At 47.1% G+C, this 20,378-nt stretch overlaps 1 protein-coding gene across 5 annotated transcripts in view; it reads left to right on the plus strand.

Annotated features, from left to right (window-relative positions):
• The window catches only part of ptprn2 (protein tyrosine phosphatase receptor type N2), a 115,907-nt gene that overhangs the window by 65,030 nt on the left and 30,499 nt on the right, over positions 1-20,378 (plus strand). For all 5 annotated transcript variants that reach the window (XM_076047469.1, XM_076047466.1, XM_076047465.1 and 2 more), the window contains exons 12-13: positions 12,979-13,194; positions 16,309-16,512. In XM_076047469.1, coding sequence (XP_075903584.1) covers positions 12,979-13,194; positions 16,309-16,512 — 420 coding nt within the window. The remainder of the gene's footprint in view (positions 1-12,978; positions 13,195-16,308; positions 16,513-20,378) is intronic.

Below are 20,378 nucleotides of genomic sequence, written 5' to 3' on the forward strand. Positions count from 1 at the left end.
CTGGTGGCTCGAGGGTTGCGCTCCAGTGGGAGGCGGCCTGGGACCGGCGCTGGTCCACAGCTGGATGCCACGGCAGAGGTTTTAAATGTCAGCGTGGAAAGGCGGGGTGGGGTTGGGGGGGTTGCGGCTGCCATTTGGCCCTGACGAGCTGCATGCCAAGGGACTGGCAGCGCGATGCAGGGGCACGGTGCCCCAGGTGCCCGGCCACGCCGCTCTCACCTTCTGCCATTTATCATGCGGCTACTCGCCCAGCACATCTGGCACCTCGGCGGTGGCAGCAGCGGGGAAAGAGACGCTGCTGCGGGCTAAGCGGCGGCCCGTGATAATCCTGTTCAGAACCAGAATGGCCGTACTTGCTTTTAAATAACATCGATTTTAGCGTTGAATCAGCCGATATTTGTTTCATTTTCATTTTTTCATTTCATATTGAATGCAATCGCACAAGACGAGAACGCACACGACTATTTGAATTTGAATTGTTTGTCACTCAAGACATCAAAACTATGAATTAACACATATGGAATATGTATTAAACCAAAAAGTGTGAAACAACTCAAACAAGTTTTAGCCACCCCTCATATAAAATATATATATCATAACATATTTAGGTATTTAACATTTTTTCTTTATGCCACGTTAATCCACACATCTTGGTCATATATATGCTGTCATCAGTATGTATCTACAGTGTAGAAAGTAGTAAAGGTAAAGAAGAAACAGGTGCGTCCAAACTTTTGACTGGTAGTGTATATATACATATATATATACTGTATATACGTATATATTCTCATGCAGCCCAGTGCATCCAATTTGTCGTGTCTTTCCGTTGTTGATGGGAGGTAGCGCATTAATAACTCCTCGCTGCGTGCACAATATGTAGCCTAAATCACTTTGCTCTGACTAAATTAAATGTAATCAACTGTCATATCATCTCTTATTGACTTTAATTGACCATAATTGTGATTTGCGCTCTTAACTGCTGCTTTCTGCTCGGCAAGGTCAGCTAAATTGCTTAATGAGCTGTTATGGTCCTTTATACGATGACCTTGATTTAGGGCGGAGTTCAAATGCCTTGGTAAAACTAAAGCCTTATTGAAGCAACATTATTATTATTTTTTTTTACTAACTATTTGCTGCCACTTGTGACAAATTACTTCAGAGCCGCATTCCCGCAAATTAACTATTTTATTTCTATTTCGACGACTGATCAGATTTGCAGTTCAATTTCACTGTGTATATTTGCTTTGCTTAAAAGTATTGCTATTCTGATTTATGAGAGCAACCTTGCTCGCCAAAATGTAATCCTGAAGCTTTGGCTCTCTCCAGGAAAGCCAATATTTTCATGGAAATGTTATTAGAAACAATAACAAGGCAAGAAACAATATAACAACCTTATTTCCATATCTTAAAATCATTTATTTCAAAGTATATGGTGACAGAAACTGACTAGGCCCCATTTTGCCTGACTTTTCTTTAATATGACGCCTGTCACAAAGGATCCAGTCACTAGTCAATTAAATTAAAATATTCCCTTTTGAAAATGCAGGGGAGGGGAGGGGAGGAAAGGACGTGGCTGTGAAAAGCCGTGCAGTGTAATTATGTTTGTGGCTGAAAATAGGCTGGATTGATTATATGCATTTTTTTTTTTTTGATAATGAACCGTCGGTGTATTTTTATCTCACGGAACCGTCAAAATCCAGACGCAAATCGTAATTAACGTCGCCTTTGCGATTCCTGATCAGCCGCTTTGGTTGCGGGTCAGACGCCTGCTGTGAATGCTGGGCGACAGACAGACAGACAGACAGACAGGTGGGAGTGCCTGGGGATCGGGTTTTGCCGACTCTCCCCAGCTGATTGGTGCGTCGTGAAAGAGAGAAATCAGAGAGCTTGCCATGGTTCCAGACGTGACCAGGGCCTGTCGAGAGCGAGATTCCTGGTGTTTCGCTCTTTATTGAAATGACTCTTAAAATACTGAAAAAGTGGATGAAATGCAGCTATTTCATGACTTACTTACTGTTGATATCATTTCATCAAGTGCGGCAGGCCGGATTAAGAAGCTAACGGGCCGCATGCGGCCCCCGTGCCTGTTCGAATGGATTAGATTAGATATTCCTTTATTCATCCCTCAGGGGGGAAATTAAAATTGTTAGCAGCAGCAGCACACGCAACAAACACAGTCACACATGCCTGGTACAAAAAAATAAAATAAAAGAACTGGTTTAAAATAGTAAAGAGCAGTGCAAAAACAGGTATGGGTGTGTGTGTTAAATAGACTACAGTATAGTTGCTGAACAAAGGAAGGGGATGGTATTGCATATGATTATTAACAGTAGTAGTAGATAGTAACAGCTTTTTCTGGAGGAGAGGTGCCAAGTTCACCCTCCAGGTCGCCCTCAGAGGGGCCACAGCAGGCACACACACACACACACACACACACACACACACACACACACGCTGCCATAACGGGGGAGATACGCCTAATGACGACAATGAGACAATGATGAGAATTTATGAGTCTGTGGGCCGCGTGCGCTCAGAGGACGACCCCCCTGTTTGTCCTCAGATCCCCCCATCCCCCCCCCCCCCCCCCACCTGTGGTTGCACATCTAGATTTTCACTCGCGCAAGCTGCGACTGATCACCGGCGCGTATGCTCGGCCAGGTGCGGTCAGTATGCTGCAGTCGCGGCGACACCCACCCGGCTGGAGGCTGGAGGCGCTGGCGTGCTGTGCGTTACAGTGATTCGAGCGCCATCAGAAATATGCTTCGTTTTTGCCGGTGTGACCTGCAGACTGAAGCATCTGCATCCCCCTGAGGAGGGGATTTAAACACAAATTGTATTTGTGTGCGCTAATTGTGAAATTTAATTATGTTGTTTCTGTAGAGGCAAAACATGCACACACGTACACGCTCACGCTCACGCAGACGCGCACAAACACAAAGGCTGTCGCGTTTTTCAGCAGATCCTGCAGACTCACTTTCCATTTTCCGAGACCGAAACTGTCAGATGAAACGTTTCAAACCTGAATCGTGATTGGACGAAACCTCACTGCCTGACTAAACAGATTCACTGCTGGCTTCTCGACGCAAGCTGTCGTCTTGCGGCCTCTTCCCACTTTTCTTTTTGCCGCTCTTCACCCGGCGCCTTTTATCGGCAGTTTGCAGCACTGCCTCCCTGGTTTTCGTCACATACCGAACGGGTGGCGACCGCTAATGGAATCCGATGCCTTCTTAAGACCGTCTGAAAAGCCCGGCCTTCTCGATGGATTAGTGAGATTTCAGCGCTGCGGGTGGGGGGGACTCCCGGCATCGCTGACCAGACACAGGTTGAGGTTGTGGCCGACTGTGGTGAAACGAGGCCCCAGGTGTGAGGGAGGACAGCCAGAGAAGTTACTCTGCGGCCTCACGTCTCCGTCCCCGCCGCTGTCAGTCTCAGTATCGGAGCCTCGCAGCCCGCAAGGTCCCCTGTGACTCGGGTTTCAATTATGAATGCTACCTTCGACTACCTCTGTTATTCCGCCGCAGCCCGCATATCCCCATCCGCCGCCATTCATGTGTGACTTGATGTATTGTCTCGCTGCCCCCCTCATCCCCCTTTCAAAATTAATTGCGGTTTTATCTCTGCTAAAGATTAAAAAAAAAAAAAAGAAAAGACCTGCTGAGAACATAATGGTCTAAAAGTAGTGTGGATTCCATTCAAACAAAAACAATTAAAGCCTCTGTGTTTTGCTTGTTTTTTTCACTGCAAGGGCGTTGGAAGAGATTTTTCCTCTTCTATCCTTCCACTGGGTCAGGAAAGTAAAGTGTTGCCCTGTCTTTTTAGCAAAAACAACTCTGTTCCGTTTGGTTTGGCTTTTATTGACTGTTCACCTTTGATATTGAACCTCCCCCCTGCCCCCCATCAAAACTAATTACATTGTGAATATAGATCTTTGTCATTGCAACAGAAGTAAGTAGAGAGTCTTCCTCAGACCGCGTCGCATCTTCCTTCGTATAAACTCTGTTTAGCTTTCATTTTTGCCGTGTGTAGCACAATTGCTTGCTTAGTTTAATTTGTGTTTGATTGCAAACATGAACATTTTCCTTCTCAGACTTATTGCTTTTATCCAGCAGCTGCAGGTAGAAGGAAATAATCACCATCAATTAGAGCCGGTAGGAAATTAAGGCTGTACCTTAAGTGAATTACGCACACACACAATCAACTTTCGGGAATTAAAAAGGAAACCAAATTGCTACTTAAATGAGCTTTTCTGTGCACTTTCAGTGTCAGAAATCGAGTAACAGTTATGTAATGGTGTTTCACAAAGCCAGTGTGCTTTATTGTATGTGCAAAATGCTTTTTGGGCCCATGGGATTTTTTTTTTTTTTTTTTTTTTTTGCTGTTGTACCTCGAGTGGCCACTGGGAAAAATCGACACGCTGCAGTTCAGTATCCAATTCTTATAATACATCCATGATTCCGACCTATTTTAGCAAGCTCTTGGCTAACCTAAACACTGCAAAGCTTCCTGCAGCCCCAGCACGTGTAAAGCGATTTAAACGAGACATAAATATGTCACTCTGTTTCCTTTCTCGTACGCTGCGTTCTTTATCTTTTTTTCCTTTTCATTTTTTTCATTTTCCAGCTATGGTGTAATTTTCTACTCTGGAGGTGGCAGGGGAGGGAAGGGGGGTGCTGTGACGCCACAACGTGTGTGTGTGTGTGTGTGTGTGTGTGTGTGTGTGTGTGTGTGTGTGTGTGTGTGTGTGTGTGTGTGTGTGTGTGCGTGTGTGTGTGTGTGCGTGCGTGCGTGCGTGCGTGCGTGCGTGTGTGTGTGCGTGTGTGTGGGTTTTGACTCTGCGCTTTAAATATAGTCGGTGTGACAGGCGTAGCGCTCTACCTTGATGTTTACAGCTTTGAACTGGCTGGCATGGGCGACGCCTGGGCCGGGACTCGCATAAGCTCATCTAGTGCAGGAGAGGCAGAGACTTTGAATGGCTCCTCTCCCAGCGAGCGAGTGACGGTCGGGCGCGAGGAGACGAGACGCGGCAATTCAAATGTTTCGAGTGAGACGCAGCCGAACTGGAACCTTTTTTTTATTTTTTATTTTTTATTATTTATTTTTTTCCATTTTGCGCCTTTGAACGTCCTCCTATTAGGAGACGTCACATTTCTCCCTAATGTTCTCTCTCTCTCCCTCTCTTTCTCTACCGAGGCACAATGCATTTAAGAATGCTCGCCCGGCTGTCAGGCTGCCGCGCTTTTACGTGACATTAAACGGTAGTTTAGACAGAGGAGCAACATGCCACCTGCTCGTGGATGTATTATAAGACCTGGATATGGCTGCTCGCCAGTATTTGCACCAATATTTCCCAGTGGCCACTCGAGGTACTGCAACAGAAAAAATCCCATGGGCTCAGCTTGCTCTGATCCTGACGTGCCTGTACGTGATGTCCTACTGGATCGTTCTGATTGGCCAAATAGATCATGAGATCATCATCATGAGTATAGTAATCATTATCATGAGTTACAGAGGCATGATGACACTACTGCGCATTGCTCTATATTAATACAGAAGCCAAAAACTTTTTGGCCGTATGCGCTGGGTGAGCAACTTCATTGAAATGAATGGGCCGCCATCTCGGAGTCTGGGGACCTGCACCTGCTCCGTTTGATGTCGACTTGAACACAGCGAGTGCACCACCAGGGCGCTGAGGTGACATCACTGAGGTGACATCACTGAGCCACGAATTAATTAAAGGTTTTAAAGGTGGGGCCAAGTTTGAAAGTTCAAAGTTTAGCGCCTCCGTTTCATTATTCCGGTGGGCCACTGACGCATGGTAATGGGGAATTTTGATTTCATTTATGTGTTTGTTTTTGAAAAGCAAGGGGCGACGCCCCGGATTAGTCTGGATCTGCTTATCGTACAAATCTCGCGACGTTATTTTATTTTATCTTTTTTAGAAATAAGAATAACAGCTGGTGGCTCTCATCTGTTCAACACCCAAAAGTGTTTTGTTTTGCATATATTTTTTTTGCCGCGCGTTCCGCTCTGCAGCTAATCCTCCCAAACACCTTCCCAAATGGAAGCCGCACCAAACCAGCCCTCGCTCACATATTATTATGAATAATTTATTGCAGCCTATTTCAAAGAGCTGCACAGAAATCCCAACTATTTTGGGAGCAGCTACCGCCGCGCGGCAGCCGAGTGTGTAGGTGCGCGTCGCAGCTGCTGGTTTCCGTTTGGTTTGAATGGCTTGAGCCTCTCGCTAATGTCATTACAGTGTGAACGTGTGTATGTGGTTGTGTGTGTGTGTGTTTGTGTGAGAGACAGAGTGTGGCCCACCAGCTTACTCTGCCAGAACGCTGGTCCTTTCAGTTCTGGTGTGTTTCTTGCACAGCCGTCCCAGATCGTGCATCTGGTTCACTGGCGCTGGTGCCCTGGATTTTTCAGCTCAGGTACAGAAGAAAAAAAAGCAGGTTGAAAACTCCGCTGCCTGCAGGTACAAATTACAACCTGAAGCAGCCGTTGCATCTCTGTCCCTCTTGGCGACCGACACGTCTGAGTGTCACCAGGTGTCTCCGGCGCTGCCATCAGGTCGCGCGACTTACAGCGACGTTTGTTCTACATTGCTTCCCGCCGCCGCCCCTGCGCCTCTCTTACCCCTTGTTTAAACACCGTTTCCCCATCTTTTTTTTTCTCCCATTTGACGGGCGAGGTGTGACACGCAGGAAAACACCGGCAGCGCAGGCGACATAAGACTCGGAGGACCAGCGGAGAACATGTGCAGCCCTCCCAAGGAGGTGCTTACTGGAGGAGCTCACTACAGTGGCTGCGTTTCCATTACCCCTAGAATTGCGCCAAACCTGAATATTGCAATAAAAAACTGGAAATGGAAAAGGAGGAACGTGACGACAAGAGTTTGGGATGCGAGCTGCATCTCTGTTTGCTGCGTGCGGATTGGTGAAGCAGCGCGGAGAATTGCGTCTCCCTTTCCTCGGCTGCACGGTTGACCTTAGTCAGAGGCCGACGACCTGCCGAGTGGACCTCCTGCGCGCTCGCTTCTTCCTGCCTGAGCAGAACCCGCCGGCCGGCTGACAGTCGTGATGAAGGGGCTTCGCCAGGCGCATTACTCTCGCGCTCGCGCAACAGCGAACACCGCACTCCGTTTTGTGGGGGATTTTTTCTTTTTTTTTTTTTTTGTATTCAATCCGAACACGGCGGGCGGTTGGACCGTTTCGGCGCCCTCTTGCACGGAAAAAAAAGAACAGCGTTTTTGAATAATTTCTGACGAATCGCTACGCTGGTGTGCAGGAGGCGTGACGTGAAAAGTGTCACTGGAGGAGGATCCTGCATTCATTTATTCATTTATTGATTTATTTTTAAGTCCTAACGTTTTTTTTTTTTCTTTTTCTGCAAAGTAAATGTGCACAGAGCAAAGAGAGATGCACGTGCAACATCTAGAATTTTTTTGCAGCTGAATCCCACTCGGGGTCAAGCATGTTGAACCGAAGCGGGTAGGGGGTGGGGGGGGGGCGGCTGTAGTGGGTGCTTCAACAAAAAAATGTCGAGTCAGTTTTGGTGCGTTTGGGTTCAGACTTAAGTCGGCAGCCAGCGGGCTGCCTGGTGCCCCCCCAAACCCTCCGGAGGTTTCCTTGGCTGGCTGGTTGGTTGGTTGGTGTGGCGTCCGATGTGGCGGCCGACCCGGGGCTGCTGGACAGCGGGCTGCTTTTTTTGTTCTCCCCTTCACATTGCCAACTCCAGCTGTCACACAGAGGGACAATAGAGGAGAGGGAGGGGCGGAGGTGGGGATGGGGGGGGGGTGCTCGCTGAATGGAAAAAATAAACTAGAGAGCCCACCCCCCCGACCTCTCTCCCCCCATACACACACACACACACACACACCCTCCGCCGGCCCTCCCCTCCTCCAAGACTCGTCATCTGCATTTGACAGGACCCCCGTTCTCCTCTCTTCACCGCCCCTTTTCTTTTGCTTTCTCCTTTTCTCTCCCCGTGCTCTCTATAATCCCCCTCTTTCTCCCTCTCCCTCTCTCTCTCTCTCTTACCCTGCTAAGTGCAGCTGTTGCTCTCCATTGGGTGATTTTTTTTTTTTATTCCATGCCTGATTGCTAATTAGGACGGGTTTTTTGTGAGTTTTATCTTTAAAACTTGCAATTTCCTTCTCCCTCTTTTTTTCTTCCCTTTTTTCTTCCTGCAAGATCTTGGAGGGTTTTTGCACAGAGAATAATAAAAAAAAAGGCTCAGCCAATTACACACACCGCGCACACACACAGCCCCAAAAAAGGGAGATGGGGAAAAAAGCATTTTTCAAGACTGCGCCCCAATGTCCCGCGCTTGCAGCATTCATATAGTTTACAACTACTGTACTGTGTGGTATTGCCTCTTTTTATGGCGCTCACTTCAGCTTTTGAAAGCGAGAAAAAAAAAAAAAGCCCCACTTTGAAGAATAGACCGGTCCATCTCCCTTATTCTGCTCACATAACTGAATCCCTGGGAGAGGAAAAGGAGAGCCTGAGAAAACAGCAATTCACACACCGAACACAGAGACCCCTAGTAGCTCAACAAATGAGTGTCTAGCCCTGTGTCCATTCATATCGGCCCCTCCGGTCCGCAAGCCTATTAGCCAGGCATCGCTCCTTGAACATTCACTGTCGACAACATGTGGAGGCATCGCTATAGCAACCGGTGGATATGACATGTGCAACGGACGGGGGGGACTCCTGAGCCGCTGAATATAAGGAGGGGCTCAGCCTTAACTAAATGATCGCCCCCTCCGAGAGAGAGCGAGAGAGAGAGTGAGTGAGAGAGAGAGGAGGGAGGAAGGAAAAAAAAAAGAGGACCCAACCCCGCTGCCGCCGCCGCCGCCTCCCCATCTCTTTTCATTGGCACAGAGAGGCTGAAAGGACTCGCTAGTGGGGCTTCTGCACATTCTTCCGAGGCTCGGAAAATCAGGCGGGCATATCCCACATTCTTCTCCCTCCTTTTCTTATTCCCCTTCTTCCTTCTCCTCCCGTCCTTTGCTTCATCTTCGCGTCGAAAGCCGCGCTCTTTTGTTGGCCGCGGGGAGGAGGAGGGGCTGGGTGGACACACGGGACCCTCGCGGAGGGGAACTTTTTTTTTTTTTGCCTCCACCCCCTACGTCCCTCCCTCCCTCTCGCCGTCCCTCCCTCTCCTCGGAGCGGACCGGAGTGGGCGGCCGGTGCGCAGCCGGCACTCTTGGTTTAACCGCCGTCGCAGCCGCCAACGTGTTCTCTGGAATACGAGACGCAGCAGCAGCAGCAGCAGCAGCAGCAGCAGCAGCAGCAGCAGGGTCCGATCACAGCGAGATGTGCGCTCAGCTCCGACATATGGATTTGGGTAATTACCTCCCGGTTTGAAATTCATCAATGCAGTTGTTTGGTTTTTTCCCCCTCCTCTGTAAATTGGTTGAAAATGCTTCATTGGAATTCATCGGAAAACGAATTCCACGTATTGCTCCTTGCCGTGTCGCTGCGCCTCCAAGTTAGATTTTTTTTCTTTCCACCCTTTGCATCTAATAGTCTGTTCCACACACATATTGCTTTGTTCTTATTATCTTTATTGGTAAATTATCGAGCATGGAGCGGGAAACGTGCGGGCAGAGTTTAGTCACGGTGGATCCCGAAGCGGATCCTGGACGCTCTGCGCCACTGTGGGAACATCTGGCTGCAGGGGACAAAGTTTTTTTGCGCGCAGGTTCCTCCTGCCTTGCTGCGTCCGGCTTGGGCAGCTGCAGCAGTGTGGAAGGCAACTTTGAAGCGTCACTTGTTTGTGTCCAATTCTGATTTTATCTGGTTCAGACAAAAATCTGTTTTCGTAAGGTTCTTTTATATATTTATTTTTTATACTGTGGCTCGAAATTTAGGAATTTTGAGTGACGGTAATAAATCGAATATTTAGTTTTTATGAAAATCATTATAATATAGATTGTTTTCTCAATTTGAAAATGGTGTGTAATTTTGTGCTATTATTTTTTCATAATAACGACCAAAAATATGTTCACAATAGAATATTATGAATAATATTCCAAGTCCTTCCGTTCATCTTGGAGCAATATTATTAATTCCCTCTGGTTTTAATCTCGTCCTCTAAATTGCATTTAATTTTAAGGCATGACTGGCTTTCTGTGTGTTTATTGAAATAGAAAAAAAATAATCGCCCTGGGTATATAAAATATTTAGCCCTCTGTGTTTCTGGAGTGTTTCCCCTTTGTGCTTTTCTGTGAAATGGTATTTTGATGAGAGTCTGTGGATGGCCAGCTGCCTGAACAACACCTCTCCGTCTGACCTTCGCTTGATCATTTGAATAATCCAAGGCACCGAAATCCATCTGCCTCATGTCTCCTCTCAGAGTAGCTCATTCACCACACAGGGAATAATGTGAATACAAGAGCAGTCAGTCACCTGCGTTTGGATTGTTCACAAAAGCAATTTGAAGATTATTTGAAAACAACATGGTTTTTAAAATAAAATGAAAAGAACGTAAATAATTATTTTCAAAGTAGAATTTTAATTGTGGAACGTCTTTGAATGATTTGGTGTTTTTGGTGAATTTAATGTCTAATGATTTAAATCAAAATATTTTTGCCATTTTTCATCACTCTAATAGTGTCATCAAAAATGTTCCGATAAGAACATCAAACAATTTAAATATTTTCAGGGAAGAGATTTTTTAATGAATTTTGAGGATTTCAGTCGGCAAAAATATGGTTTGGAGAGATAAACAAAATGTTCCAAACAGTAAAGGAAGAGTAATGGGTCAGTAGTGTTCAGGGGCCTAGAAATCCCATTTCCTATACCTCTTTTTTTTCCCATCCTTTTCTCTATCTCTCCTCTGCCTCCTAACAAGATTAGCGCCCTCAAACACTCTTTCATGCTCGCAGTGAATCACAAGAGCGCAGTGCAAACGCTTCATCTTTAAAAATGATTTTAAAGGCCTTTCCCTTGAAATGTGTTTTTTGATACTCGACGTCGACTTACTTCACAACGTATTTTTATTTCCCTCTCAGAATTAAAACATTTTTGAGCGTGGATGAACTGGTTTGAACCGGACAGTCTGCAGGGGGCACTTTGATTTTATTTTTCAGAGGCTGTGATCGCGAAGCGCTGGCCCTGATGTCACAGAGGTGTTTTGATTTTAATGAAAGTTTCCAGGTTGGCTTTATATCTGACAATATCAAAGATGGAACTGATGAGTGTTGGTTCCGGGTGAGCTTTGCGTCGATATGCCAAGCAGCAGTTGAGGTAGATGCATTTATGCCCCGGCATGGCTCTGATCTCTTGATGACGGCAGATGATTCGCTGGAGCGCCGCCACCGCTCTCCTCCGCTCTCCTCTTCACACACACACGCACACACACACACACACACACACACACACACACACACAAAAAACACAACACACCCTCGCTTGTTGGCTAACCTCTTAACGCCTGATTGGAACTACATGCTCGAGCCGCCGCAACCGCAATCAGCGGCCGACTCTCATCGGGCTCGCCCCCCCCCCCCCTCCCTCCCCCGCTCCCCTTTCCCCCCAGCACGGTAATCGAAGGGACCGGCGCGTCGGCACGGCCGATGAAAACACTGGCAATTACAAGGCACAAGGTCAAACCCATGTTGTCGCTCCTCCGAGGTGAAGTGTCTTGTTTTGAAAGTGCTGCAAGCGAGACGCGGCCGTCCCTCCAACGACTTATTAGACCCCTCAGGGCCAAATGTCACTCTTATGTTGTCGTGTTTCTTCTTCTTTTTTTTTTTTTGCTTCTTTCTTTTTTTTTTTTTTTGCTTCTTTCCTCCCCCGTCGTGTCGATTTGACTCCGCTCACCCATCCATCTCCCACTATTGCACGCAGACAATTAGGAGCCCCGCTGACGTATTTGCGCGGCGGCTATTGATATTGCCCTTTTTGCAGATGTATGGCGAGTGGCGTGAGTGCCGCTCCAGAATTAGATCGGAGGCCCGTGGCGGCTTTATTGGAGCCACATGTGTCTCTCGTAAAGGACAGTTAGGATGATTTATTTGACGTCGTTATCACCGGTTAAATTGGCCGTTTATGGCTTGAAGGATCAGAAGAAAACAAACCAACGACACGTCGTCTGCGTTTTACGCCATCAGCCCAGCAATCACCGAGCAGTCGCCACAGTTTACGTGTCATTAATTATCCGCAACCAAGTTTTTTTGTTTTTTGTTTTTTTTTTGTTTTTTGCTCCTAATTACCGCTGTTATGCTCGAGCATTATTCTGTCTCTGCGAGGCCTGGAGGGAATTTATTATTACAGTAAATGTCCCTGAGTGGACCAATTATCAAGGCAGAGGCCACTTCTTTAACCCACGCTGATAGAAATCTGCTCCGTTGCGTGACGTCACATGCATTTCTGTTTGATTCAGTGCGCCGGTGCATTTTGAAAAGGCCTTGTCACCGCTCACTAGGTGGTTGCAAGAGGAAGACGCAGCCTGCAGCCTGCAGCTGCCCGGGTCCCTGCACTCCTGGTGGCCATTAGCCGCATGGCTTGGGCTCAGGGCCTAATCCAGCCGAAAAAAATCAGGAGCCCGAGCAGCTAATTAAGCACAAGCTCCTAGTGTCCCGGCCTCCTGCAGCTTCCCCGAGTTGCCAGCCCGCCTCATGCCAGAGCTAAATAGGGTTGTAAATATCTATAGTGGTGGCCACGCAGTGGACAAGGGCCGGTAATGGGAGCTGACTGAGTGTAAATGCATACTATAAGGCCGCTATTAGGGCTGGTTAATGAGTGGGGACGGGTCAGACAGTGGCGGTGGATGGAGGCGCAGAGTGGCGATGGTAGAGCTCGTTAAGGCGGCGATGTTTGGCAGGCGGACTGGGGGGGGGGCAGCAGGTGAAATTTTGCCGTTAATGAACGAAAAAAAGGCACGCATGAAAATTTGTGTTCTTTTGTTTTTTCTTCCAGTTTTCCCTCCACTTGACAAGAGTCTCTTTTCCGTCTCTTTCAGAGGGGCAGCCTGACTCAGATCCCCGTGGTGAAGGAGACCCGGGTGGAGTCGGGCCAGTTCCTGCTGCTCTCCGTCCTCTGCATGCTCTTCATCCTGGTGGCGCTGGCCGTGTCCGCCTCCTTCTTCTGCGTGCGCCAGCGCTCCCACCTCCGCATGAAGGAGAAGCTGGCCAGCCTGGGAACTGACACCAGCACCGATGCCACGGCAACCTATCAGGTTAGAGCGCCCACCCCCCACTCCGCCCGTCCCTCCTCCGCCGTGAGCCAATCAGGAGGCAGATGACTGGTGAGCTCTTGTCACGAGCTCCACACTCTATTTGGATGTGGCAGATACTCTGATTGGTTTATACCAGTGTTTTTTGCCTAGCGGTGCTTTATTTATTTATTTTTTTGCTTCATATAATGACAATTTTCTTGAAAAAATAAATATAAATTGATAATTTAATTTGCTTGTGCATAGTAAATCACTATTTGAATGTATTATTTTATTTTCAATGCACGCTACTATTTGAATTCTAGGCATTTCTGTTCTGATAGATTTTTGCATCATCCATTTACTTAGAACTCACCCGTGTGTGTGTGTGTGTGTGTGTGTGTGTGTGTGTGTGTGTGAGCATGACCTATTCCCTCTGCTCCTGGAGGGCCACGGGCAGCCGGAGCTGTATTGATTTTACGTGCTGGGGCTCAGCTGCACCCAGCATGGCACTCAGAAACATATTTCAGCGCATGTTGAGTTAACATTTTCAATTTTTAATGGCACTTTCACCGGGCTGACCTATGGATTCGCCAGTCTGTCTCCATCTCGTTGGCAGCAAAATAAAATAAGCCAAGTGCGCAAATTTCTTCATCTTTATCTGTCTGATTCCCCTTTTATATATTTAGCTTCTTTTACATCCTCTTTTTTTTCTCTCTGTGAATTTTGAAGTCACTGCTTCCCTCTCGCTGCACCTGTTCATGATGTGGGCATGTTCGTGTGGCGGGAGGGGAATTACAGCTCGGCGGCAGGAGACACTAGCTGCGTTTCTATTAGTCCTAGAATTGCGCTAAACCGAAATATCGTAATAAGAAAAGTGGTCATGGAAACAGCTAAACTTGGAAAAACCTCTCAAATCTGGCTAAAAGGTTTTGACTCTCTCTCTCATGAGGTGGTTTTTCAGACGCATCGATACAGAGGTATATCGCGTCATGTGTCATGGAAACACTTTTTTCGCATTTACACGTCAGTGGACGTGACGTACAGGGTCATGTGACCAGTGCACTTCAAGTGAAAATGGCGCGTTATGTTTGGACGGAGGAAGAGACGGAATATTTTTTACAAGTAATCAAAGAAAATATAACAGCCGTTCTTGACAGCAAACAACATCGAAATGCAGATTTAGAATTTTTATAAATATCACTTTTATTTTGCGAAAAACTGTCATGGAATCGCAGCTATTGTTTCCATCCCTGTTCGCAGCCTGGAAGAGGCAGCAGGAGAGAGCGGTCCGAGCTGTGATACCCTCCAGCAGCTACTCCTCTCTGGACTGCATGTTCTCTCCTCTGACCCTTTTCTGGTCGCTTACTGCATCTCCAACCCCCCCCCCCCCTCCCCCCTCCCCCGCCCGCCCGCCCGCCCGCTTCCGGGACAATTTCCCCAGATCTGATACAGCGCAGAGCTTTGCAGGGGTTGTTGAGAAGTGGGATGAATGATGAGGCGGACCTGGATACTGCCCGGGGGCCAGTGCCTGGGGCACCGCTTCATGGTTCTAATCATGAAAAGTCTGCGAGACGGCGGGCAAAGCTGATCCAGGACCGGGGCTTAGCGCCGCCCAATGCTCCGCAGGGAAATATCACCGTGATGGATCATGAGATAGACGTACCTTCATGAGGTGTTTTTTTTTTTTTTTTTTTTTCTTCCTTTCCTGGCCTCGCCCTGCACCCCTCCCTCCGCGCTTATTAATTGTGCATGGAAATGAATCCCGAGGAGGCGACTGGCTTTGTCCCGGTGTGCCAAACATGATGGGGTTTACAGATTAGCAGTTGACTGGGAAGGATGTGATCACACCTGATTGGTGGAGATTAGAGGAGCCGAGGTGACGTGTTTGTCTTCACGTACCTGTCAGTAGCTGCGTTTCCATCAGCCCTAGAATTGCGCAAAACCTAAATGTGGCAATAAAAAACTGGTCATGGAAACACCTAAACTGAGAAAAAACTCTCAAATATGGCTAACGGGTTTTTACACTCTCATGAGGTGGAGACGTATCCACATAGAGGTATATCGCAAAAGTGTCATGGAAACACTTTTTTCGCATTTACACGTCATTGGTCACGTGACATCCGGGGTCACGTGACCAGTTCCCTTCCAGTGAAAATGGCGCGTTATGTTTGGACAGAGGAGGAGACGCAATATGTTTTTACAAGCAATCAAAGAGAAAAATGTGAACAAACAAAAGCAGACGTAATTACGGCTTATGCACTTCGCACCATTCAATGGAAACACCTGCAAATCGCAATTGTACTTTGTCGAAATTTTAGAAATATTGCTTTTATTTTGTGAAAACTGCCGTGGAAACGCAGCTAGTGGCGTCTTCAGTTCCTTCCCATATTGTGCAAACCAGATGTGTTCGTGCCCACCTTACCTTTTGTAACCCGTGCATCTGTATTAAGGCGGAAAGAGAGAAAAGCTGACTCACTGGAAGAGGTGTAATCTTTGTTGCAGCAGGTCCTTTATCAAGTCTTTGCACGGCAGCATCATCAAAGCAAAAAAATTAGACTTTAAAATTGTGCTAAGGCGGGGTTTTTTTTTGTTTTGTTTTTGTTTTTCTGTCTTTTTTTTTCTTTGCATCCTTGGGTTCTCGGCAGTGACAGTGGAACCCCACTTTGATGGATAGGCCCTCTGCTTACGTTCAAATCTTTGCAAATTCCTCTTTTCAGCGAGTACAGATTTAGCTCTTCACAGCTTAACTCCCTTTGACAAGTGAGGGATCCATTCTTAAAGCATTGTGTTGCTTTCCATTTTTTCCAACCCGGCAAAATCGTGTAGGGTTCCTCAACCATGTATTTTTTTTTTTTTTTTTTTGACATAATTAGTATAAGCTCCATAATCCTCGGGGGATAAGCCATTAATCTACAGGCGAGTGAGGACAGATCCAGTCAGCCGACGGACGTACAGGTGCGGGGTTTTTTTCCCCTCCCTGCGAGAGGATGAGCACGTAGCAGACGCCAAACGTTAGCAGCGCGCATGAAAGGCAAACAAAGACGGGAGAAGCGCGCCGAGGCTGTAAATAATGCCCTTTCATGATCGCGAGCTCAACCGTCATCTCTCCCCCCACCTCCTGCCATCCATTCCCAGGAGCTTTGCCGCCAGCGGATGGCGATCCGGACCTCGGAGCGCGTGGAGCGGCCGGAGACCCTGCGCCACTCGCGCCTCAACAGCGTCTCCTCGCAGTTCAGCGACGGCCTGGCCGCCAGCCCCTCCACCCGCAGCAGCACCTCCTCCTGGTGCGAGGAGCCCGTGCCGTCCAACATGGACATCTCCACCGGTCACATGATACTGGTAAGGAACCTGAAATCTCAGGTCGGGGCCAGGTTTTTCAGCATCGCTGCATTGTTCCTTCTGGCTGCACCACTGACTCCGCCCACCAGGGGGTTTTAAGGTTAAATTTGGGGCCCAGGTTTACATCCGATTGGACATTGCTGCTGACACCTCCAGAAAGATCATTCGGCTTTTCAAAAGGTGTCCACAAATGTTTTTTTAGTAAAAAAAAAAATTTTCAACAGTAAATTGTTCAAATACATTTAAATATTGGAGGAAAAAATACAGTTGAGCAGCAGCAGCTACTAAACTGCTTCTTGAATGATAAATAAAATAATAGCTCAATACATGTACAGAATTGGTAGAATTTGTCTATTTAGACTGTTGTTCTAAGCTAATTAGCTAATAGCATTTCTAAATGGCCGAATTGCCTCAGAACATTGAACGGATACGTGCGCATAACCTACAAGATGATGGCAGCTCATTTTGTTTTTTGTTTTTAGAAAGGCTTAAATATACAGTACAGCTCTGTTGAAAACATTGATGCATTTGAATGCAAGTGCATTGCAGCCCGTGTTGACGCAGCCTTTGAGTTTTACATCACATCTCGGGGTCCTCAGGGGAAAATGTCAGTCGGTAAAAGGTTGAGCAGGAATGGGCGATTGGAGGCTCTCGTGAGCGCGCATTAAAGTGCATCCGCCCCCTTCGTCCATCAGTATTCTTGGGACGCTGGAACGCGGCTATTTCCCCTCCGCCTCCACCAACTTTTTCCACCTCGTCCTGCCTCTCTCCCTTTTACACCCTCCCCTCCTTTTCACCACTGCAGCTAAATAACTCAGCTGTTCCCTTCGCCTTAACCAGAACATTATTACCCATCCGACTGTCATCTGGACCTTGCAGGGAGCAATCTCTCTCCGAGTGTTCTTTTTTTTTTTTTTTTGTCATTATTATCATTCTGCTTGCAAAAGCTTTCTCGCTTCCAAGCGCTCTTGCAAAAACACACAATGGATTGTTTTAATTTACACAACTTTCCCCTCATTCATTTGAGACAAGCTTGATAAAAAGAGATGGATAGATGCCTCGCAGTGTTTCCATTAATGGCGGGAGCATTCATCACTCTGCATGTCTGGCCTTTATATTGGGAGCCTGTAATGAATGACGGTGCATCTGAGTAATGCCTTGTATTGGTGGTAATAGATGGGTTTTGTTGCACTCGTCAAGGCTTGTTTGTGAAGGCCCTTTTGAAAACCTCGACAATGGAAAAGCATTTAGCCCAGCCGTGACAAAAGAAGCACGGTGAATCATTTTCTAGCAGCTGTTATTATTAGCCCCTCAGGTTCCTCACAGCACAACCAAAAAAAAAAAAAAAAAAGCAAAACGAGACACAGGGTGACACAGGGACCTTCACCTCTCTTTCAGCCCGTGATTGACACCGAGGTGTCCTATAGGGGCTCTTCTTTAAAATTCTGCCGCCTTCTCACATGAAACCATGTGTGAGATTGCCTTGTTATCACTGATCTTGGACCTATATTTTCCCATCTTTCCTCTCATCCCCACCCTCTCTGGCTCTTTGGAGCTCACACCGTGTGAAGACGGATGATGAATACCCAGGTTTTCAAAAGCACACATGCATGTGGGGAGGAGGAGAGGGAGGGTCCTTCTTTTTAAAACAACAACAACATGCACACACAGCCAGTTTGCAACCGCTCTGCTACAGTCGGTGCCGACTGGATAAATGCACTTCAGTGTCGCCGCTGCTGTCGGGGCTTAAATTGTCTCGCCGAGCGGCTTTAAAAAAAATTTCAAAACTAAAATTGGCCTCCTTTTGTTTTGCCGGCTGTTGCCAAATGTCTCGTTGCCGCAGATTAGAAAATGATTAGAAACCCCGAAGATTATATCCATTTGTGTCAGCAAAGCGAGCGTTTCCCGCGCAGCTGCTAATGTTACGTGCGCTTGCTTTTTTTCAGCACCATGGACAGCACTTTACAGTCGCCAGCTTTTTCTTTTCCCCCTGTCCTTTGTTTTTTTTTTTTTTTTGCTCGCCTCTCACAAAAGGCTAGAATCACATTCACTTCCCTGGCAGCACAGCACAGCACAGCAGAGCACAGTCAGGATGTTCACAAAATGGTTACACCTCTAATGAAATGGAGAAAAATCGGTGATAATCTCGCTCGAGGCTCTTTTTGCATTGTAATGAGGAGCACCTTTTTTTTTTCTTTGATATTATAAATTATTGGTTTAAAAGAGAGGGGGGGGGGGGATGGGACAATGATAACTGCTTTGTTATTCGCACAGCACGTTCCATCCTCGTTGGCTCCGAACACAATTCTAAATCATCTTTGCAAATGATTTAAATCTTATTTTGGCACACTAACCTGTTCTTGGATTTAAACTATTCACAGAGAGACACGACCACGTACATATGAATAGCTTTTTTTAATTTATTTTTTATTTTTTTTATTTTTTTTACCTCATATAACTTATTTTTTCCACAAACTCTTAGCAGCATTGTTCGTTTTAATTTGACAGCAGAGCCCCGGCAGTAATGTTACCTGTTGTGTCTGGCATCCCCCCGCTTGTCCCTTCATCCTGATTTCACCCGGCACCCTGCGCTGCCGAGGAGACTGCTTAGGAAGGATTAGACATTGTTTCCCTGACACCAAGGCCTCCCATCCCAGCCCTCTGATTGGCAGACATAATCCCTCCATTCACTAAACCTTCGTTACCCTGTCTCTGGAATACGCCATGGTCCACTGCCTCCCTCCTAGGAACGGGAGGGCTTGATAAGGGCCTGCTGGCTGCATTGCATTAAGCTCCGGGGCGAAGAAAAAAAAAAAGAGTAAAAAAAAAAAAAAAAAAGAATTCAGAATGCAATCGATTGGGGCCATCGTTTGAATAGAATGGGGATGCAATTCAGAGTGGATTTATCAAGTGCATGGAGATGTAATGTTGGTCGGGGAGGTGGAAACGTGCTGGCAAGCGGAGAGCCACTCGCGCCGGGTGACGAGAGCATCGCCGTGACAGGATCTGTCAAGTGGCCATAATGGCGCGCTGTCATTTTCCCGGCGAGGCAGCACTGTGTGTTTTGCGTAGGCAGGACAAACACACATGCCGGAATGTATGTGTGTCGGCTGTTCATTTATTTATTTATCTATTGCAGCTAAATGGTGCGTATGATATTAAATGTGCAAAGTAGTGAGAGGTCCAACACTTTAGCCCAAGGTGTGAAAGATAAGACGGCATTGTGCTGGCGTTATCTCACCGCGAAGCTGCATCTTCACCTCAGGAGGTGCTCCGTCTCCCCAGCGAGGGCTCCCGCCGTCTCCAGTCTAACAATAAACTCTGATTTCAATTGTCTGCTGAATTTTTTAAAGCCCTTATTAGTCATTTCAAATCCTCTGCGGCCGCTGCAGAGGACTGAATCCGTGAGCCGTCCAAAGGCCCAATTACCTGCGACGCCTCGGACGAGCTTATTTGCGATTTTCATCTCGGAAGGAATCGCATAAATTCCGCAAAGGCTCGGACAGGAAGGAGGGGTCGTTGGGTGGTGGGGGCGGGGGTGGAGTGCAAAAAAGCCAGACGAACAATGAGAGCGACGCCTCTCACTGCCTTTTAATGTGGGATAAAAAAAAAAAATCCAGCACATCTGGGTATCACTCTCATTGTATTAGCCAGCTGATCCCTGACATCAGTTTATGATTCTGTAATCTTCTGCCTCGCACAATAGCGGACTAAACCATTTAACCCCACTGGGAGGGGAGCCGCCGTACGCAAGTGAAAGCGAAACACGGGCCCTCAACGCAAAGGAAGAAAAAAAGAAATGGAAAAGCAAGCGTCTTGCCAGCCTGGAGCCTCCTAAGCTGCCTAAGACTCGCCCTGTTTGGGAG

Source organism: Nelusetta ayraudi, unplaced genomic scaffold, assembly GCF_046127955.1.
Source record: "Nelusetta ayraudi isolate G7.1 ecotype Tasmania unplaced genomic scaffold, CSIRO-AGI_Nayr_v1 ptg000094l, whole genome shotgun sequence".
NCBI classification, from domain to species: Eukaryota; Metazoa; Chordata; class Actinopteri; order Tetraodontiformes; family Monacanthidae; genus Nelusetta; species Nelusetta ayraudi.